General features: G+C 36.8%; 1 protein-coding gene across 2 annotated transcripts in view; it reads left to right on the plus strand.

Moving 5' to 3' along the window:
* Nucleotides 1–23,570, plus strand: part of USF3 (upstream transcription factor family member 3) — a 44,436-nt gene that overhangs the window by 10,844 nt on the left and 10,022 nt on the right. The window contains exons 2-6 of one of the 2 annotated variants that reach the window (XM_032631247.1): nucleotides 9,515–9,639; nucleotides 11,059–11,123; nucleotides 12,856–12,884; nucleotides 14,986–15,068; nucleotides 22,543–22,639. In XM_032631247.1, coding sequence (XP_032487138.1) covers nucleotides 11,077–11,123; nucleotides 12,856–12,884; nucleotides 14,986–15,068; nucleotides 22,543–22,639 — 256 coding nt within the window. In that variant the 5' untranslated portion in view covers nucleotides 9,515–9,639; nucleotides 11,059–11,076. The remainder of the gene's footprint in view (nucleotides 1–9,514; nucleotides 9,640–11,058; nucleotides 11,124–12,855; nucleotides 12,885–14,985; nucleotides 15,069–22,542; nucleotides 22,640–23,570) is intronic. The other variant, XM_032631245.1, reaches the window with a different exon arrangement.

Genomic DNA, 23,570 nt, shown 5'->3' on the forward strand with positions numbered 1-23,570 from the left:
TATTTCTAAGTAAAAATAAAGCAGATTTCAGAGTGACATAGAGCATGATTTAATTTTTATAAAAAAAAGTTGTGCATGTGATAATACATACATGTAAATAACTGTAGAAAGATCAAGAAAATTGATCTCAAATTGATTACCAACTGGGAGAGGGTAGAACGAATAGGTGGAAATGGGGACTTTGATTTTCCTCCTTGAAAAAAGGGATGTGGTTAGGGGTAATGTTTTTTTTTTTTTGTTTTTCCGTATAGCATTTAAAAAATAATTTAATATTTAAGTGAACCTGTATACTATTTAGAAATTAATAACTTGAAAATATTACCTATCAAAATTTATGGGCTGTGGACAAAGTTGTACCTTGAGGAAATATTATAGCCTTAAATGCATTTATTAGAAAGACAAAAATTAATTCATAGTGCATACATGTGGCAAAAATTAAAATTGCATTTGAAGATATACACTAGGTCTCCTGTGTACTGTGTCCCCCATTTCCCTTCCTCAAAGGCAGTCCTTCCAGAGAAATTATGTGCATCATTTATTAACGTATGTTCTCCTCCCCATCCCAAAGGATAGGTATTATATACAAGTTTACTTGTAACATTTATTTATTTATCAATATTTATTTATTTATTTATTTCCTTATTTTCTAGGGCTGCCATAACAAAATACACAGGCTGGATGGCTTAAACAAGAAAAATTAATTTTCTTAAAGTTCTTGAGGCTTAAAATCCAAGATTAAGGTGTTAGCAGGTTTAGTTTCTTCTGAAGCCTCTCCTTGGCTTGTAGATGGTTGCTTTCTCCTCACGTGGTCCTCCCTATGTCTGTGCCGTCTGCATTCTAATCTCCTTTTCTTATAAGGACACCAGTCATCTTGGATTAGGGCCTACCCTAATGACCCCATTTTAACTTAATTACCTCTTTAAAGATCCTATCTTCAAATACAGTCACATTCTGAAGTATTGGGCAGTAGGACTTCAACATGTGAATTTGGGGGAGATACAATACATAACAAATAAATAGGTAAATAAATAAATTTGACTATCAGTACATATAACTACATTGTATGGGTAGAGCTATTAGGTTGAGTGAGAGGCCCGCGTACCGCAAAAAAAACAAAACAAAACGAAAAAAACCCATTTTTTTATACAAACAGTTTACTTGTGTAGCTTAAAAATAAAAATTTAAAACTTCATTCAGCAAATTACTATGCCCTTGGCTTATTTCTTTTTCTTGAAATATAGTTTCACTCAACTGCCCAGTAAAAGCAGGACTTCATTATTTCATATTCTTATATATGTCATAGCATCTCAAGGTTGACATTTATGAAAACTCCATGACTGATTGCACCCAACATGATGATGGGAGCCAATAGACATTGTTAAAGGACGTAATATTTCTTTAACGGCAGAGAAAATTAGAACTTCTGATAGCAGTTACAGAAAGCAGAAGACAACACAGCACACTCATAAACAGCTCCTCAAGTTCCCACCAAGATGGAAAGCAGCTGCTGAAACCACATGCATAGAAGAAGGATTCTTTTGGGTGTGAAAAGCACCCCTGTGCTATTCCCACTATTAATACATATATGCCAGATTTCAAGATTTAATGAGTTGAACCCCGTAGACCAGGTAGGAGGTTATTAACCTAAAATGCTGGAGAAGATAAATGCAAATTGTAGCTCATCTAGCAAAATACAGAGAGCAAAAGTGCCTCAAAGCACTAAATAAGATGATAGCATACGTATATCCAAGATACTAAACATAAATGCTGTAATCACAATTTTGAATGACATGGAGAAATGCCCACCTTAAGTAAAAAACAGAACATAGCATTGCCTATGGCCTAACATTTTAATTGACTGTGACCCAGACCAGGAATTAATGCTTAATTGCGTTGTAATTTCCATGGATCATATTCTAGTTCAGTAGTGTAAATCATTTTGATTGGAGAGGACTAGGGATTTATTATAGATCTCATATAAAGAAATGGAACATATTTTAAAATTGCCTATCTGCGTAGCCACTCTTAAAACATTTTAAGTAACTGTAAAATGCTTAGGAATGCGTTAAACAGCAGCAAGACAAATACCGAGATTGAAAAGATCTTTCTCAACCCATGGACAAATGATGTTTAAGCAATGTGCCTTAAAATATTTTCAATTAAGACACTTTAATTCCAGCTTGAAATTTTTATAAGAATTAAGTTTTTCTCTTCATAGTATCTAAAGACACAATTAAAATTAACCTTTACCACTAATTTGCTTCTTGGTGGGAAGAAAATGCAACTTGCCACTGAAAGTTAAACTAAATCTTCTCTTAAATAAATGCCAGTACTTTTTGGTGGCTTCACATTTTCCCTGTGTTAGGAAAATTGGGGATGACTGGTAACTAAGTAGAATTTTGAAATTATATGCTGAAAGAAAGCAGATGTACAAAGTGATGAAAAAGGTGAATGGGTAGAGTTTCAAATTACCCAAAGAGACTTCTATCAAACAGTTTTTTTTTAAATTTAAGATCTTGATTGAGACATAATTCGCATACCATGAAGTTTACCATTTAAAGAGTAATTCAATGGTTTTTAGTATGTTTACGGAGTTGTGCAACCATCACCATTATCTAATTTTAGAACATTTAATTATCCCCCAAAGACCCCCCACCCCACCTTCCTCATTAGCATTCACTCCCCATCCTTCTCAACCCCTGGCAACTACTTTCTTTCTCTATGGGTTTACCTGTTATGGACATTTCTTATAAATGGAATAAATAAAAGTCACAATATGTGACATTTTGTGTCAGACTTCTTTCATTTAATATAATGTTTATAATATAAAGGATCACCCATGCTGTAGCATGTATCAGTACTTATGTCTTTTTATTGCTGAACAATATTCCACTGTGTGGATATATCACATTTTATTTACTTGTCACTTGAGGACATTTTGCTTATTCCAACTCTTAAACTATTATGAACATTGCTGCTGCAAATATCCATGTACAAGTTTTTGTGTGAACATGTGTTTTCAATTCTCTTGGGTATATACCTAGGTGGAATTGCTGGATTATATGGCAACTCTGTGTTTAACTATTTGAGGAACTGCCAGACTGTTTTCCAAAGTGACCACACCATTTTACATTCCCACCAGCAATGTATGAGGTAGTAGCACACTTCTGAATGTATACATATATTTTTTCCAGCTTTATTGAGGTATGATTGACAAATAAAAATTATATATATTTAAGGTATATAACATAATGCTTTGATATAAGTGTACGTTGTGAAATGATTACCACAGTCAAGCTAATTAACACATCTGTCACCTCACATGACCTCTCACTACCGTTTGTGGTGAGAACAATTAAGATTTTCTCTCAGCAAATTTCAAATATACAATACCTTATATTAACTATAGTCACCGTGCTGTACATTAGGTCTTCAGAACTTTCTCAGTGTATAACTGATTGTTTGTACACTTTGACCATTTTCTCCACCCCCTGGCCCCTGGTAACAACAATTTTACCCTCTGTTACTATGAGTTCGACTTTTTTAGTTTCCACATATAAGTGAGATCATACAGTGTTTGTTTGTCTGTGTCTGGGTTATTTCATTAAGCATAATGTCCTTCAGGCTGATCCATGTTGTTACAAGTGTCAGGATTTCCCTTTTTTAAAGGCCAAATGATATATACATACACATATATATATCACATACAATATACAAAATAATACATTCATATAGTACAGTATTTTCCTTACCCATTCATCTGTCAATGGACACTTAGGTTGTTTCCATATCTTGGCTACTGTGGATGATGCTGCAATGAATGGAGTACAGATATTTCTTTGAGATAGTGATTTATTTCCTTTGGATATATACCCAGGAAATGCTGGGTATATGTGATGCTGGAACATATGGTAGTTCTATTTTTAATTTTTTGAGGAACCTCCATGCTGTTTTCCATAATGGCTGTACCAGTTTATGTTTCCACCAACAGTGCAAGAGGGTTCCCTTTTCTCCACACCCTCGCCAACAACAGTCTTTCGACTTTTTGATAATAGCCATTCTAACAGGTGTGAAGTGAGATCTCTTTGTGGTTTTGATTTGCATTTACCTGATGATTAGATGTTGAGCATCTTTTCACATACCTGTTGGTCATTTTTATGTCTTCTTTGGAAATATATATTCTTCTTTGAATATATATATATATATATATATATATATTTATTTATTTATATGGACCATTTTAAAAGTCTTTATTGAATTTGTTACAGTAATGTTTCTGTTTTATGTTTTGATTTTCTGGCCACAAGGCATGTGGGATCTTAGCTCCCTGACCAGAGATCGAGCCTGCACCCCCTGTATTGGAAGATGAAGTCTTAAACCACCAGACTGCCAGGGAAATCCCTGAATATATACTTATAAAAGAAACTTCAGGGAATTAAGTGGCAGTGACCTCGAAAGAGCCTTTTGAGATGCTGATAATGTTCTATATATTGATCAGAGTGGTGGTTACATAGTTGTATTCATGTATAAAAATGCATGAGGAGTTCCCTGGCGGCCTAGTGGTTAGGATCACAGGCTTTCACTGCTGTGGCCTCCAAAAAAGCATGGAGCAGTGAACTTAAGTTAGTGACTTACTGTACGTAAGTTATATTACCAATAAAAAAGAAAAAATATCCTAACTGCATTGTCCTTTTTTCTATTTTACTGTAGACTGGGGGACTTCATTTTACTTCAGACCAGTGGTGCTAGGCTAGTTTCTTGGATTGCTATTCAAGAACCACTGATTTTAAGATAAAATCTGAACACATTTATTAGGCATAGAAAATTCCTTTACAGTCTGGTCCAGGTTCTCTTTCTGCCCTCCACACCCCTGGCCCTCGGCAGTGAATGTGCAGAGTCCTAACCACTGGACCACCAGGGAATTCCCTAAATTCGCTTTTAAAAACTTTTTATTTTAAAAATAATTATAAAAATAATTATAGACTCAAAGGAAGATACAAACACAGTACAAAGAGTCCATGTGCTCTTCACCCAGCTTCACCCGAAGGTGACATCTTTTATAAATGTAGGACAATACCAAAACCAGGAAGCTGACATTCATTAACCTATCTTTTAATTCATCTTTCACCTTTTAACTTATTTTTTACATTCCCTGTGTTGTCCAGTACAGTAGCCACTAGCCACAAGTAGCTATTTAAATTACTTAAAAATATAGAAAATGAAAAATTTTATTCCATGGTCTCACTAGCCCCATTTCAAGCACTTAATAGCCACGTGTGACTAGTGGTGACCATATGGAAAGTAGATTTTCCACTGCACAAAGCTTTTTTGGAAAGCCCTGATCTAGACTGTATTCATCTTTATTTCTGCAATTGCTAGGCAGTGTACATACTCAATCCATACTTGAACAGTTGAGTCTAGACCTACCCTCTTTTACACATGAAAAAACTTAGGCCCTGGGTTATGGTAAATAAAATGGAATATAGCTATTGAGTAGCAAATCTGAGACAGAGCTCAGGTTTCCTAAATCCAGGTTCACTGGTCTTTCCAAGTGGACCCTAATGTGTAAGCTCACCAATTTGTATCAGTTTTAGAGGAAGGAGTGTTAAAGTAATGTAATACTTTCTAACTTTGGGGTGTATAAGAATCAACAGGAAGCTTGTTAGAACTGCATATTCCTGGACCTCTCCCTCCCCTGATTCTGATACATTAGGTCTGGGGTGGGGTGTAGGAATCTATATTTTAAACATAAGCTTAATCAAGACTGTGTGGTGATAATATAAGGATAGATCAGAATATAGAGCAACAGAATAGAGAGCCTAGAAACAGAACTGCACTGTTACAGATATTTGACTTTTAACAAAGATGCCATTGAAGAAAGGAAATCTTTTCGAGCAATGGTGTTGGAACAACTTAAATATCCGTATGAAAAACAAAGAACTTTGACCCCTACCTCATGCCATAAATAATATGGATAATTGACCTAAATATTATAATTAATTAGTAATTAATTTATAATTATAAACTTTCTAGAAGCAACCATAGGAGAATATCTTTGGGATGGGTAAAGGTTTTTTGGACAGGACACAAAAAGAAATAATCATAAAAGAAAAAATTGAGGGGCTTCCCTGGTGGCGCAGTGGTTGAGAGTCCGCCTGCCAATGCAGGGGACACGGGTTTGTGCCCTGGTCCGGGAAGATCCCACATGCCGTGGAGTGGCTGGGTCCGTGAGCCATGGCCACTGGGCCTGCGCGTCCGGAGCCTGTGCTCCGCAGTGGGAGAGGCCACAGCAGTGAGAGGCCCGCGTACCGCAAAAAAAAAAAAAAAAAAAAAGATGAGAAAAAGTGATGTTATATTTCATCAAGAATTTTGCTCACCAAAAGGCACATTTAAGAAAATACATAGGCAGGGACTTCCCTGGCAGTCTAGTGGTTAAGACTCCTTGCTTCCTGTGCAGGGGGCGCAGGTTCCATCCCTGGGTGGGGAACTAAGGTCCCATGTGCCCTGAGGTGGAGCCAAAAAATCAATCAAATCAAATCAAATCAGAGAATCAATGAACTTGAAGAGAGAAAAAAAGAAAATAAGAAAAAGCATAGGCAAGCCACGTAATAGGAGAAAGTGTTTGCAAAATATATTTCAGACAAAGGACAGGTGTCCAGAAGATATATCAGTTAATAACTCAGAATATATAAAGACTTCCTATAAATCAATAATAAAAAGATAAACGTCCAATTAAAAAACTGGTTAAAGATATGAACACACAAAAGAAGATCTACAAATGGTCTTAATAGGCACATAAAAAAGCATTCAAGGGAATTCCGTGGCGGTCCAGTGGTTCGGACTCTACGCTTCCACTGCTGGAGGCATGGGCTGGATCCCTGGTTGGGGAACTAAGATGCCGCAAGCTGCGTGATGCAGCAAAAAAAAAAAAAAAGCATTCAATATCATTAATCATGACGAAGTGCAAATTAAACTATAATGGGATACCGCTATATACTCACCAGCATGGCTAAAATTAACAGGCTGACAAAACCCAGTACTGGCGAGGCTGTGGAGCAACGAGCAATTCTTCTACATCGTGGGCGGTGCAAAATGGTACTACCACTCTGGAGAAAGCGTGACATCTCTTGGGTAAATACCTAGGAGTGGAACTTAAGGGGACGTGATAAACAATTATACTTGTAGGTATTTACCAAGAGAAATGAAAGACTATATCCACAAAGAGACTTACACAACAGTGTTCTTGGGTAGCAGCTTTATTCATAGTAGCCAAAACATGGAAACAATCCAGGTGGCCATGAACAGAAAAATGAATGAACAAATTGGGTTATAAATTCACACACAATTATATATTCATACTCAGGAGTAAAGAGGAACAAACTACAAATGAATTTTAACATGTTGAGTAAAAGTTTTAAACAGTAGCATTCTCAGTTAATACATTATAAAGCTCTATGGTGAAAAAAATGAGAAGGCTGGTCACCTCTCTGGGAGTAGGGGGAAGGCACTGATTAGGAAGGGTCATGAGAGAACTTTCTCTGATGATAATAATCCGTACCTTGCTAGGGGTTGTGTTACACAGGTGTGTGCATTTGTCAGAACTCTCTAAATGTTACACTAAAATCTGTGCATTTGACTAATATGTAAGCTTTACCCTGAGGGGGAAAAAAGTTTTAAAAGATGTAATTTTGATGCAGGTGATCTGAAGGCCACACTTTGAGAACCACTGGGTTTGACTGATTTCAGAAATAATTCTTTCTTACCGTGAAAAATAGTAATCCATAGATTACTAATATAACATTTTGACAATTTTCAAAAATTCATGGCACTTTAAAATTTTAAAGGGTATATTTGTATTTAGTTACATAAATATTGTATTAAAAGTGCCATTTCCTTATTAGTAGGTTAATTAATAAGTGGACAAGGATTTATGACAATATTATATAGTTCTTCATTCCAGTAAATGTTCTTTTTCAGTGTCAGGAATGCAATTTTAATATCAGGAGGTAATGGACATGGAAATAATTTTGCACTGAATTAGATTAATTGAATTGGTTAAAATGTGCTTTGAGATGGATATTTATAGTGACATTTGGTAAACTAGATGATTTTGATTTGCCGTTATATTCCTCTTTCAGTAAACTACTGGCTTTCACCACAGTGAAGTTTATTGAATGTGTTTACTTATGTGATAGGCCTCTAGTGTCATTTACTTTAAGATTCTAGATGTTAAAAAAAATTAAAACTTTTATTTCATGTATCTTAATTGTAACATGAATCTGCAGACTTGCAAAAGGGCTACAGGGGAACAACTGGAACTGTGATATTAATGACCAAATGCTGACTCATGTGGGTATGAGGCAAATCTGACCTTACTGGTTTATAGGTAAAATTATCTGGTCAACTCTCATACCACATCCCAAACAATCTCTCCTACAGTAGAGTATTGGTCAGGTCCCTGAAATTTCACCAAGATACCTGCCTGTGCTTTCAAATTGTCCTGATAAGAACCACCTGGGGGCACGCACTCATTAAATTTCAGATTCCTCCATCAGAGATTTGAATTCCTTCCTTAGAGATTGATTCAGTGGGTCTGGGATGGACTATTTTTAAACTAGTACCTTCAGATGATCAGGAATGTTTAGGAAATATTGCCCTAAAGAGGAGCTAAGTTTGTCCAAAAAAAAAAAAGAGAAGGGCTTCCCTGGTGGCGCAGTGGTTGAGAGTCTGCCTGCCGATACAGGGGACACGGGTACGTGCCCCGGTCCGGGAAGATCCCACATGCTGCGGAGCGGCTGGGCCCGTGAGGCATGGCCCGCGTACTGCAAAAAAAAAAAAAAGAAGAAAAGAAAAAAATCACCCAGAGACCTTGTTGAAAATACAGATTCCTGGGCCCCACCTAGCACTTCTCATTTGTCTGGGATGAAGCCCCCATATGTCTGCTTTTTTTTTTTTTTGCCATGCTGCAAGGCTTGTGGGCTCTTTGTTCCCCGGCCAGGGACTGAACCCAGGCCCTGGCAGTGAAAGTGCTGAGTCCTAACCACTGGATCACCAGGGAATTTCCCCCCCCATATTTGCATTTTTTAAGAGCGTAGACAATGCGCAGATCTGAGGGCTGTCTTCCTGGTGCCTTAGTGGTAGGTTCTTGAGTAAGTTTTCAGTCATTCACACAAGAGAGAATGGGGAAGTAGGAGATTGAAGGAAAGATAATTTTAGAATTGAGGACAGCAGAGGGCAAGGAAAACTGAGCATGAATGAGAAAGGGGAGAATCACCTCCTGGAGACTGTCCAATGGCTGCTGTGCTACCATCTTTGTGCAGGGTAGAGCACTCGTAACCCACGGGGAAGTGACTTTTGAAAGCAACCAGGTTCATTAACTTTTGAGAGGTGGGGAGAATTCAGGATCATTCTGTATGCCACAGAAAATCTGCCTGCCTGCTCTAGGTTGCTAGTCCTTGTTTTCCATGCTGCTAATGGAAACCTATAAACATTCACTGATTTTTCTCTTGTGTAGTAAGAAGAAAACATAACTTATAGACCATCTTCTGGCAGAAGATGATAGATTTGGATCAGAAACGGGAGGCGTTGGAAGCCAGGAATCAAAAGTGAAGAAATTCTGCAAGCCCTTGGGTGAGAAAGGTGACGGGGATTGATTTATTTACTCACGTGTCCCGCATTGTCAGTCTGTGGTTATCTAACGTGAACTTGTTTTTTAGGCTGATCTGGACCTTCATAAATGTTAGGGAGAAGGTGGGAATAAGCTGCTGGAAATGGGTCTAGAGCACACATTTCTCCTCAGGCTGCTTCAGTTAGTACTTTTCTGTCAGCACCTTGTCTGCATCTACTTCCTTCTTTCCCAGGACCCTTCCCCCTCCTTTCTAGAGCTAAAGCCTTAACCTGAAATACCTCATTAATATCCATGGCCAATGTTGATTAAATTCTTACTCCAGCTAGGCACCATGCTGTTGTCCTCTCCCTGCATTATTTCATCATTCCTTTCTTGAAACAGCCCAATAATCTAGATACTGTGATTACGATCCACTTTCGAGATGAAGCATCTGAGGTTCCAAGACGTTACATAACTTGCCCAGGACCTCACAGCTAGGGAATGGCAGAACCAGATTTTAAACTCACGCTGACTTCGGTTCCTTACTTGCTGCCTTCTTTTTCTCTCAAAGAGAAAATAGGAAACTGCTCTTGCAGCCTCCTCCAGTGTATCAGAATAGGTATCCCAACTTGACAGACCTCTTTTGAAAAGTTGTCAATCCCTGGGATTTAAAAGCATTAAAGTTGTCATTACAAAATTCTGAAAAATCAGAAAAGAGAAAGAAGTCACCTATAATATTCCTGGCCTTATATAACTGTGATTAATATTTTAATGTATTTGCTTTCAGGCTTTTTTGGCATAGGTGTATATTTCCATATTGTACATATATTCTTTAGTATCATGGTATTTTAAATATAAATAGAATTTTCAAACTCAGATTTTTAACGATTCTCAAGTGGTAATGTTTAAGACTTCTAGCAGTTTGAAATGAAAGAAGCCTGGCAAATGAGTGAATGAATAAATGAATGAATGCTTGCTTCCATGTATGGAATATTATTTATTTGTGTACTTGTCACTTTTGTTTTTTCTGCATTCAGAGAGGAGGACCATTGTTTTAAATTTTGTGTCATGAACAAACAGTATCATGAACAAAGAACATACTCTCCCAACAAGTGTGTTTTACCTGTCTTTCCAGGTCTTGCTCAAATCTACACCCCCGTTTAGGCTTTTCTTGATTTCCAAACCTATAATGACCTTTCTCTCCTCCAATCTTCTCAAGCACTTTCTGGCTATACCTCACATTTGACATTCACCATGTTCTCCACCTGCTGGTTATAATATTTTTTGTCCTATCTTCTTATACTTATCTACAACACCTAATCCAGTGCTTTTTCATGATGTCACTTTTATTTCTTAGCGTCTTGGTATTCAAACCAAATTGCTATTAATCAGTTTCTCCAAGATACTAGAATGCCTTTAGACTTTCTGACATGTCTTTCCATGCCTTGTAGGTTCCTATCACTGTAACCATGCCAGAAATGTCAGAGAATGAGACTCCTACAAAAAAGCAGCACAGGTATGAAGACACAATCCAAAAATAATATAGTTTGGCAGATAAGAGGCAGAATTAGTCCCCACTTTGCTAAATAGGTAGTCCTTTAGGGAACTTTCATTTGGATGCCTAGAAAACCATTACTCTTCAAAAATAGGTGTAGATAAATACAAATAGATTTACTGAAAGGGGTGCATAATTAAAATTTACCTGTTCTTTAAATTCTACTAGGAGTGTAAGAAATAAAATGACTATCAGTAGTTAAAATAGTGTAATACCTAATCTATGCTAAATGTTTAGTTTCTCCTGAAAGTTTTACTTGCATTCAATATTAGTCTTTGTGGTGGATACTAAGTTCACTTAGGCTGCAGTCAGTTTCAACAGACATTTTGTGACATTACAAACCATTAATGCCAATATGCACATTAGTACAGTATTAGTTCTGGTTCTTTGTATAATACCTCCTTCAAAATTTCTAGCACTTTGGGCAATGTTTCTGCTTAGAATTGCATGGCCAATGCTTCCATTATTAAATATTGAAATCATTATTTTCTTTCCTTACCAAATAGCTATTAGAGAATTCTTATATATTGAGTAATTGTACATAAAAGGGAAAATTGGTGTTTTTAGTAGATCAGCTTTTAAGAAAATGTAAGAGTTTGGATAACCTAAGGTACATAAATGCAAAAGATGGCTCAGATGCCAGTCACTAGTGCGTGAGTGCTAGTGACTACCACACTTCCCTCCCTGGGGATTACAAGTTTCTTCTGTACCATTGCTTGTTTTCTGTACATACTCATCCCTACCCCTGGCCAGGTGCCAGAGCAAACATCAGAAATCACCTACAGGGACTTTCCTGGTGGTGTAGTTGTTAAGAATCCACCTGCCAATGCAGGGAACATGGGTTCAAGCCCTGGTCTGGGAAGATCCCATATGCCCCAGAGCAACTAAGTCCGTGCACCACAACTACTGAGCCTGCGCTCTAGAGCCTGTGAGCCACAACTGCTGAGCCCATGAGCCACAACTACTGAAGCCCGCGCACCTAGAGCCTGTGCTCCGCAACAAGAGAAGCCACTGCAATGAGAAGCCCATGCACTGCAACAGAGTAGCCCCTGCTCACTGCAACTAGAAAAAGCCTGCGTGCAGCAATGAAGAGCCAATGCAGACAAAAATAAATTTAAAAAAATAAAATAAATTTATAAAAAAAAAGAAATCACCGACAATTGACCCTTGAACAGCGTGTAGCTAGGGGTATAGCCAGACTTCCTGTTCACAGTTCTCCACATCCATGGTTCTATATCCATGGATTCAACCAACTGTGGATCCTGTGGTACTGTAGTATTTACTATTGAAGAAAATACAAGTATAAGTGGATCCGTGTAGTTCAAACCCATGTTGTTCAAGGAGCAGCTGTACTTGGCACATCACTTAGAGAGCTGACTAGCCCCTTAAGTACATTTTTCAAATAGGTAAGATTTTCAATGATTGACTTACTTCCAAACCAATGACTTCTGGGTATGGAAAAATGGAGAATTGTAGTTACTTTGAGAAAATTGTGAATTCTAACTTTATATTGATGTATCTGCAGTTAGGTTTTTATACCATAATATATTATTAAGAAAATTTTCCTTCAAATGGTTTCTCATTGATACAACAAATACAAATTCATAAAATTAATTTTTATGGTTCTCAAAATATAACGTAAAATGTTTTCTTATTATTTTCATGTTCCTTTTATCTGTACTTTTTGTTTCAGAAAGAAAAATCGGGAGACACACAATGCAGGTAGAAACAGCAATTTAAGTTTTATTTGTTAGCACTTTTTGCATTCAAAATGAAATTATACTGCAGTTGATTGTGTTTTTATGTTATAAGCACAGAATCATTATTCATTACATTTTAGGAAAGTGTTCCTTTATTGTTTGGGTTATTTTTTATTTTTGCATTTTTTATATTGAAGTATACTTGTGCAATGTTATATAAATTACAGGTGTACGACATAGTGATTCAAACTTTTAAAGGTTATATTCCATTTATAGTTATTATAAAATATTGACTGTATTCCCTGTGTTGTACAATACACCCTTGTATCTTACTTATTTAATACAAAATAATTTGTTCTATATTGTTTTTAGTTGACAAAATACTCCCTAAGTCTCATGAAGATGGCTTATCATTTTCTGATTCACAGTCTATTAAATAATTTAAGGATTAATATACCCCTGGAGCTAGTGTTTTAAGTGATTTCACCCACTGAGGAATTCCAGATATACTCCTCCTGAAAAGAGTGAAGAGTATGTACCTCTGCAGAAATTCTAGAGTGGGCTAGCTGCCTACAGGAGTAGGGAAGAAATGGGGAGCAGCTGTAAATCTTAAAGGTACTTGAAATGTGAACAGTCTTAAATTAAGCTGTGGAGTTCTCAATTATAAGAAGAAATGTAGAAAAAAATATTTGATTTTTATCTCAAACGTCAAAATTATAGGCCACAGCCAGGTAAACATTTATAGAAGTAATTGTGCATACATTGACAATTTGGTACATTTTTAACATTTTATTTTCCATCAGGGACTACAGTCAGATCTAAAAATATATATTTTAGACTCAATTTCTATTACTCTATAAATAATCTCTTCCCTTCCCTAAAGAAAGGACCCTGGGCAAAACTTTATCTATGGAAAGTTGTGTTGAACACTGGTAGGACATTGCTGTTCCCCAGAATGGGAGTTTACTACCTTTGAATTCCCTTTTATCATTGTGGATAGGGTCTTAATGTTGTTGTTCTTATGGTTTTATCTACACACATTAAAAAATATGCTCTTAGATAACAGCAAATACTATTGTTAGAGAATTCAGAAGAAAGGTGAGCCATAGTTTATTGCTTTGTGGGGTTTTTTTTTTTGGCCACATCAATAAATCTAATTTTTTTGGCCATATGAACTAAATCTTTTTATTAGAATCAAATGTCACATGGGACCATAAATATGTCCTGATAGTAATTTATTAAGAGAGAGTAAATGGATGTCATTGAAAGGATGTTCTTACTGCTAGATTATGAAGCAAAAAGTATATATTTTGAAAAACAAGACCTACTTATGCTATATCTGAAAGATCATCCTCTTAGAAGCGCTGAAGTCCTTTGTAAAAAGGAAGGTTTTAGAAAACTAACAGAAAGTAGACTGATTTTCCGATTTACAGTGTCTTATAGAAAAATTATTTAGATCATCGCTTGTATCTTCTTGCCCCTTTCATACAACTTTTAAAGTTGTAGCACGTAAGCCTGGAACATTGCTCAGTTAATTGAGAAGTTGTCAGTTGTTCAGCTTCTTAGATGGGCCAAAGTGAACAGCACAGGCCCCATAGAAAAAAATAAACCAGTGCCTTTTCTTGTCTATTTTAAGTAACAACTAATAGCGTTTCTATTCCAAAAATGCCTTCTAGTCAGCCTAAAAGGTGTGTTAAAGTTCTTTAATCTGTCTAGAAAGGTCTAATTTGCCCATTTGCTATAAAGAAGCAGCTTTCTAGTAACATAGCTAGTGGGTTCTTGTAATTTAGTTATCATTAGAATCTCTAATAATTACTTGAAATATAATAATGGCCTAAGAGTAATGTAGTATTAGCACATTGTGTTTATAATTTGAATTTAATTATTATAGATGCCATTATTTTAAATCCTAATAAATGGTATGGCTTATATTGATTTCCATAACACTAAACCTAGAATATGACATTCTTAGAAATCTTATTGTAGTTATGTGTCTTCAGTAGATACTATTTGATAAGACTTTCTTAGGTATTTCTTTACCTAAAATTTCTTTACCCAGGGAGAATGAGACACTTTGGCAGTAGTATTGTAAGGTTTGATAAATGAATTTTTCCTCTATCTAGTGGAGAGGCATAGAAAGAAGAAAATCAATGCTGGGATAAACAGAATAGGAGAGCTGATCCCATGCTCCCCTGCGCTGAAACAGGTAAGAAATCCACTCATACTTTCACCAATTGCTTGTGATCAGATAATTCCCTAAGTTGTTTCTGTGCTCAGAATGATTATTTTTGTTCCCTGCCATTAATGGTTTTTTAGAGTTAATAATTGCCTCATTGTTTTTCATTTGCTCAATTTTCTATATACCTGCCTATCTTTAATTCTTTCCACACCTCCAACAGTCTCTTAGTACAGTTTCTATATGGTCAAATTGCCACATAATTTCCATGTTTCCAATTTTTCCTTTGAACCTCTACTTCTGGAACCCTCTACCCTTCCTTTTCAATCTCAATTAGTTGGTTTCTTTCAACTCTTCTGTTTTTAATTTCAGCTCTTATATTTTTAATTTCCAAGTCTTTTTTTCTTATTCTCTTTGTTCCTTTTCATACATGTTTTTTTATGGATATAATATCATCTCAGCTTTGAGAATATTATATAGGGTTTTGGTTTTTTTAAATGTTTCTTCTATTTTCTATATTGTCTTTGTTTCTTCTGATTTCCTTTTCCCCTCCTCTGTTTTGATGTTTTGTCTTTCTTTTTGGAGACATTCCTTAAATGTTCAATGATACTTAGCTGTCTTTTTCATATTTGAGAACGAGGCATTAAAAAGCTGATTGAACAGGCTTGTGGTTTGGTGGTCCTAACTGTCCGGTGATTGGCTAGTGAGCTGATGTTGTTGTTATTGTTGCTGAACTAAACAATATCAGTATTTGTAGATTTCTTCTTTTGGGGTTAGCTATTAATTTTTATTTTCCGGAGAAGGATCCTTCAGCACCCTACCTAGGAGTGGGAATGGTGGGAAAAGAGCTATAAGGCTCATTGCCATTTTGCTGGGAGCTGGGATGGGGAAGGGGTGCTGGAGAGTCTCATGCTTTAGAAGGCAGGATTTTACTGTACCTCCCTGTTTTCATTTAGGAGCCTCATCTTGTCCACTTCTGTGCCAAGTAAGTATCCTTGAGGCTGAAATCTTCTGGTTCAAATTTCACAGAAAATAAACTTGTCTCCTGTGGTTGGGGAAGAGGGGAAGTCATCCAGCTGCATAGGATATGTGTGTGTGTGTGTGTGTGTGTGTGTGTGTGTGTGTGTGTGTGTGTGAGTGCGTGTGGTTCTTATTACTGCAAAAGAAGAATCTTTCTATCAGTCCCCTCGGTTTTAACCCATGCCTCACCCCACCTTCTGGGGTAGCTGGAGCTTCCCAGTCCCAAACCATCCCAGGCTTTTGGTGGGGAGGGCCAGATCAATGTGTTCACTTCACAACACTGTCTCCCTCAGCAAGGTCTTACAATTCAGTTTCTTTTCATTCTCCCCTACAAGATGGTACCTAGTCTTGCATAAATGTGCTTTTTAGTCTTTTTAAAAAGGTACTTTCTGTTTCCTTAACACACAGGCAAACTTAAGGGCAGGTACTATGTCTTCTGATTGTTTTTCTTTCTCCACATATCAATGTATAGTAGCTGCTCACTAAGCACTGGTGTTTGCCCAATAAAATGTTCCTCCCCTTGGCTTTCATTCCTGCAAGTTTATCCGAAAGTAAACCATAATCATTTCTCTTTCTTGGTGCCCTAGAATGTGCAGTGGAAGTCAGTATTTGGTCTCCAGAAGCTGAATAGATTTAGATTTTCTTAACTATTGCCGCATGTCCCCACCCCCATCTGCAGTAGAGAAGCAGTAGGTGGGCATTATCAGGTTCTGCCTTTGTCTCGACATTTGCTTTAAGAAAGGACACTATCTTAGTTTTTTTCTCTAAAGTACGGTGTTTCCTGGGTTATACTGGATTTCTGATGGGACCCAGCCTAAGGGACCCAAAATTGTAACTTGCTGAACCAAAGCCCTAAATCACCAACTCCTACATGAAGAGAGCTATCAGATAAAGTACTGGAGATATTTAATAGTATAAATACTGGGTAGAGCTTAAACATTCACTGTAACATTTTTAAAAGCTGAAGAATAAAAAAAAAAACGAAATTCCTCTTTCATAGCTTAAGTATTTATCAGTAATAGACTGGTAAACAAAATAAATACAGCCTTTAGAAAGTATAGTGTAGATTTAGATATATGCACACATATCACATCTCATTTATCCATTCATCTATTGATGAGGACTTAGGTTGTTTCCATATCTTGGCTATTGTAAATAATGCTGCAATGAACATAGGGATGCATATATCTTTAGGAATTAGTGTTTTTGTTTTCTTTGGATAAATATCCAGGAGTGGAATTGCTTGATTTTATGGTCATTCTATGTTTAATTTTTTGAGGAGTTTCCATACTGTTTTCCATAGTGACTGCACCAATTTACATTTTCACCAACAGGACATGCAGGTTCCCTTTTCTTCACATCCTCGCCAACACTTCTTATTTGTTGTTTTTGGGTTCTGTTTGTTTGTTTTCTCTGTTTTTTAAAATTTATTTATTTATTTATTTGGTTGCTCCAGGTCTTAGTTGCGGCACACGGGATCTTCGTTGTGGCATGCGTGATCTTTAGTTGTGGCATGCTTACTCTTAGTTGTGGCATGCATGCGGGATCTAGTTCCCCAACCAGGGATCGAACCCAGACCCCTGCACTGGGAGCACGGAGTTTTACCCAGTGGACTACCAGGGAAGTCCCTGTTGTCTTTTTGATAACAGACATTCTGAAAGGTGGGAGGTGATATCTCATTGTAGTTTTGATTTGCATTTCCCTCATGATACTGATGTTGAACATCTTTTCATGTGTCTGTTGGCCATCTGCATTTCCTCTTTGGAAAAATGTCTATTCAGATCCTCTGCCCATTTTTTAATTGGGTTGTTTGGTTTTTGATATTTAGTTGTATGAGTTCTTTGTATATTTGGATATTAACTCCTTATTGGATATATCATTTGCAAATATCTTCTCCCATTCAGTAGGCAGCCTTTTTGTTTTGTTGATAGTTTCATTCACTGTGCAGTAGGTGGGCATTATCAGGTTCTGCCTTTGTCTCAACTTTTGCTTTATGAAAGGACACTGTCTTAGTTTTTGTTTGATGTAGTCCCTTTCGTTTATTTTTGCTATTGTCTCCCTTGCCTGAGGAGACAGATCCAAAAAAATATTGCTACAATTTATGTCAGAGTGTTCTGCCTATATTTTCTTCTAGGAGTTTTATGGTTTTCAGTCTTACATTTAGGTCTTTAATCCATTTTGAGTTTATTTTTGTATATGGTCTGAGAAAATGTTTTAATTTCATTCTCGTACATGTAGCTGTCCAGTTTTCCCAGCACCACCTAATAAAGAGATTGTCTTTTTCCCAAAAGCATCCTTGCCTCCTTTGTCATAGGTTAATTGGCCATAAGTGCATAGGTTTATTTCTGGGCTGTCTATTTCATTGCTCTGTGTGTCTGTTTTTATGATAGTGCCATACTGTTTGTTTGTTTATTTGTTTTTTTTTTCATGCCGCACGGCATGTGGGATCTTAGTTCCCCGACCAGGGATTGAACCCACATCCCCTGCATTGGAAGCATGGAGTCTTAACCACTGGACCACCAGGAAAGTCCCAGTACCATACTGTTTTGATTACTGTAGCTTTGTAGTATAATTTGAAATCACGCATGATACCTCCCGCTTTGTTCTTCTTTTTCAAGATTGTTCTAGTTATTTGGGGTCTTTTGTGTTTCCATACAAATATTAAAATTATTTGTTCTAGTTCTGTGAAAAAAGCCATTGGTATTTTGATAGGGATTGCATTGAATCTGTAGATTACCTTGGGTAGTATGCTCATTTTAACAATATTAGTCCTTCCAATCCATGAGCACAAAAATTACAGGCCAGTATCACTGATGAACATAGATGCAAAAATCCTCAACAAAATGTTAGCAAGTTGAATTCAACAGTACATTAAAAGGATCATAAACAATGATCAAGAAGGATTTATCCCTGGGATCCAAGGATGGTTCACTATCTGCAGAGCAATCAGTGTGTTACACCATATTAACCAATTGAAGAATAAAAATCATATAATCATCTCAATAGATGCAGAAAAAGCTTTTGACAAAATTCAACATCCATTTAAGATCAAAACTCTCAAAGTGGGTTTAGAGAAAACATACCTCAGCATAATAAAGCCATATATGACAGCCCACAGCTACCATCATATTCAATGGTAAGAATCTGAAAGTATTTCCTCTAAGAAGACAAGAATGCCCACTCTTGCCACTTTTACTCATCATAGTACTGGAAGTGCTAGCCACAGAAATCAGATAAGAAAAGCAAATAGAAAGAATCCAAATTGGAAAGGAAGAAGTAAAACTGTCACTGTTTGCAGAAGACATGGTACTCTTCATAGAAAATCCTAATGATGCCACCAGGAAACTACTAGAACTCATTAATGAATTTAGTAAAGTTGCAGGATACAAATTAATATACAGAAATCTGTTACGTTTCTATACACTAACAGCAAACTATCTGAGAAAGAAATTAAGAAAACAATCCCATTTATAGTCGTATCAAAAAGAATAAAATACCTAGGAATAAATCTAACTAAGGAGGTAAAAGACCTGTACCTGGAAAATTTTAAGACACTGATGAAGGAAATTAAAGACAACACAAACAGATGGAAAGATATACCATGCTCAAGAATTTGAAGATCCATAAAATGACCGTACCATCCAAGATATATAAATATATTTTTTAAATTAATTAATTCATTTTATTTTTGGCTGCACACGGTCTTTGTTGCTGCACGTGGGCTTTCTCTAGTTGCAGCAAACGGTGGTTACTCCTTGTTGCAGTGCGCAGGCTTCTCACTGCAGTGGCTTCTCTTGTTGTGGAGCATGGGCTCTGGGCATGCGGGCTTCAGTAGTTGTGGCACGTGGACTCTAGAGCACAGGCTTAGTAGTTGTGGCGCACGGGCTTAGTTGCTCCATGGCACGTAGGATCTTCCCCGACCAGGGATCGAACCCATTTCCCTGCATTGGCAGGCGGATTCTTAACCATGCACCACCAGGGAAGTCCCCAAAATATATTTTTGAAAATTAAAACAAAATAATGTAACATACTTAAAATTTCTTTTTGTTGAAGTACAGTTGACTTACACTGTTGTGACAATCTCTGCAGTATAGCAAAGTGACTCGGTTATACACATATATACATTCTTTTTTTTAAAATATTCTTTTCCATTATGGTTTATCCCAGGAGATTGAATATAGTTCCCTGTGCTGTACAGTAGGACGTTATTGTTTATCCATTCTAAATATAATAGTTTGCATCTACCAACCCCAAACTCCCAGTCCATCCCTCTCCCTCCCCGCCTCCCCCTTGGCAACCACAAGTCTGATCTCTATGTCTGTGAGTCTCTTTCTGTTTCATGGATAGGTTCATTTGTGGTGTATTTTAGATTCCACATATAAGTGATATCATATGGTATTTGTCTTTCTCTTTTTTACCTCAGTTAGTATGATAATCTCTAGTTGCATCCATGTAACATACTGTTTATAGTATCCTTCTATCTGGGTTTTTAAAAAAAGATTTATATATATATATACATACATATACATATATATGTATGTATATATATATACATATACATATATATGTATTGGCATAGAATATTTCTGGAAAGATACATAAGTAACTTACAGTTGTTGACTCCGGAAAGGGGTTTGGAGGGCTAAAGTCAAAAGGAATGTACTTTTCATTATATATCTCTTCATATTATTTACTTTTTTTTTGCCATATGCATATATTATATTTTCAATTTTAAAAATTTAAGTAAAGAATACAGGAACTTTGACATAAAATACGATCATTTTGAGAAAGCTTAGGAATGGAATATATTGGGACCATGACACCAAAACTCAATCAAGTGACATTGTTATCTCAACCTACTATTTAGAATAGTTTGTAGTTGTGGTTGACAGAGTAAAGAATAACATTAAAATCTAAAATCTTTCCATGGTCTTGAAGGCTCTCTCTGGCCTCTCTCCTCTTACTGTTCTCAATATACTTGACTCTAGTCTCACTTACTTCCTTACTATCCTCCAACATGCCAAACTCAGCCCCGCCTGAGGACCTTTGTCCTTGCTGATCCTGATACCTGAGCCTTCTTCCTCCACATATCCACAGGGCATAATTTCTTGTACTCCCTTCAGATTTTTGCTTAAATATCACCTTACAGAGAGGCCTTCCCCAGCCTCCCTATATTAAATGGATTGTAGCAGAATGTCTTGGTCAGTTTGGGTTGCTATAAGAAAATTACCATAGACTGGGTGGCTTAAATAACAAAAATGTATTTCTCACAGTTCTGGAGGCTGAAAGTCCAAGATCAGGGTGTCACCGGGTTCGGTTCCTGATGTGGGCTTTCTTCTTGGTTGTGTCCTCACATGACAGAGAGAATGATCACCTCTCTCATGTCTTTTCTTCTAAGGGCAGTGATCTCATCCATGAGGGATCTACCCTCATGACCTAATTACCTCCCAAAGGCCCCACCTTCAAATACCATCACATCAGGGATTAGGGCTTCAACATGAATTGTAGGGGGACACACACATTCAGTCCACAGCACAGAGTAACCTCTGCCATCTCTCTGGCCCCCTCCTTACCCTACTTTACTATTATTTTTTTAATATCTTACAATTTTATTTGTCAATTATACCTCAATAAAGCTGAACAAATAAGGAAAAACAATATAGTTCTTCTAATGAGTCCAAGAAATAATGCATTTGACGTACTTAACATAGGACCTGACAAACAGTAGCTACAAGAAGCTAGCAATTATTAAGCACTTTCCATACCCCACTAACTGTGTTCTCAGAGTGTTACATGCTCTCTCTATATTAAAGACTTTAATCCTTACCACACACTTCAAGGTATGTACTTTTATTATCCCCATTTTACAAATGAAAAACTGAGGTTTAGAAAGACTAAGTAACTTTCCCCAGTTACAGAAATGCTAAGTGGGGGAATCTGCGCTCCCATCCATTATGCTCTTCTGTGATCTGGAATAATAAAGCACACAGTAAATATCATAGTAAGAGGGGAATAATACCTGCCGTCTAGCCAAGGAAATATAGAGTTCTAGAACAGAGAGGCCCAGGGAAGAGTTCCTAGAGAAAGATGCATCTAAACTCAAACCTAGACCGGGCAAGGGAGGTGACTAGATTGACAGAGTGAAGTACCCTACTTGCTTTTTCTTCATAATATTTATCACCACCTGATTTTATTTATAAATATAAATAGATATTAATATATAATAGTTCCTCATAAATAAATAATATTCCTCAAGGTCAGGAACTTTGTCCCTTTAGTTTATTATGTCCCCAGTGCCTAGAACAGAGCCTCACTAAATACTTACCAAATGAAAGAGGAACAGTAGAAGTTTTGAATATGGTGGCAGTTTTAAATTTTGAAAAGATACGTATCACATATATGTGATAAAACCAAAGCTTTAACTTTCTTCTGGCAAGTTCTTACCCTTCAGTGAAACTTTTAAATGGTTGATTTTCTTTGGCAGAGCAAGAATATGATCCTGGACCAAGCCTTTAAGTATATAACAGAATTGAAAAGGCAAAACGATGAACTCCTGCTTAATGGAGGAAACAATGAACAAGGTAAAGATTTTAAGATTCTTACTTTCTGTTGCTTTTTCAATGTTCAGGCCTTTGTGTCACAGTGCAACTTATATTAGGATACAGAAGGCTTCTTTGCCTCAGTACATTAAGATCATGCATTGGGTGGGCCTGTGAGAATAGTGTTGCAAATAAATTCAACCTAGTTGACCTCTTTTCCCCCTTCTTTGAGCAACTCTAACCTTGTAGGCATACACAATTTTGATTTTTTACTCTTCTTGTACTTCATGTTTGCTAAACTCATCATGCAAATAATACTGGATCTCCTTCCTTCCAGGTGTATCTTCCAGCTAGGGGAATCCCATAAGAGGATGCAGCGGGAGTCCTGCGCAGTGTAACTTAATAAAGATATGCCTGTGCCAGGACTTAACTAGGAGTTAACTCTGAAGGCCAAAACATTCAGTTCATAATTGTTTATACTGCATGTAATGTGTGCATGAGACTGCCTGGTCATTTAATAACATTTGATTTTTAGAGGTGACTTTTTAATGCTATCAGATGAGTTCTCTTTTCCCATTTGCATTGGAGAGAAGGTTTCCTTGTAACAGCTAAAAAGAAAAATGAGAATCTCCTGTGACAACTCAGTAGGTCACCTTAAAAGGAGACAAACCTCAGAATTTGCTGATGTGGGAGCAATGCTGGGCTGTGTTTATTGTAAGAAGTGCTGGAAAGCACATCCAGAAGGTCGGCATTCTGAATTCTTGTTTACTTTCAGTTAGCTGACAACTTATCCCTCCCCTCAGTCAGGTGTCTTTTATGGTCCAGGTCCTGTTTTATGATGCTGTCAGGCAATGAGATACATAATCAATATTTGGTAACCATTTTGAGGCACCCACAAAAGGGATAGTAAGGCTAGAGTGACGTATAGGCTTTTCTAATGAGGGCTCCTCTGGTTTCACAGCCCAGCATGAGG

Source organism: Phocoena sinus, chromosome 4 (genome assembly GCF_008692025.1).
Source record: "Phocoena sinus isolate mPhoSin1 chromosome 4, mPhoSin1.pri, whole genome shotgun sequence".
Classification (NCBI taxonomy): Eukaryota; Metazoa; Chordata; class Mammalia; order Artiodactyla; family Phocoenidae; genus Phocoena; species Phocoena sinus.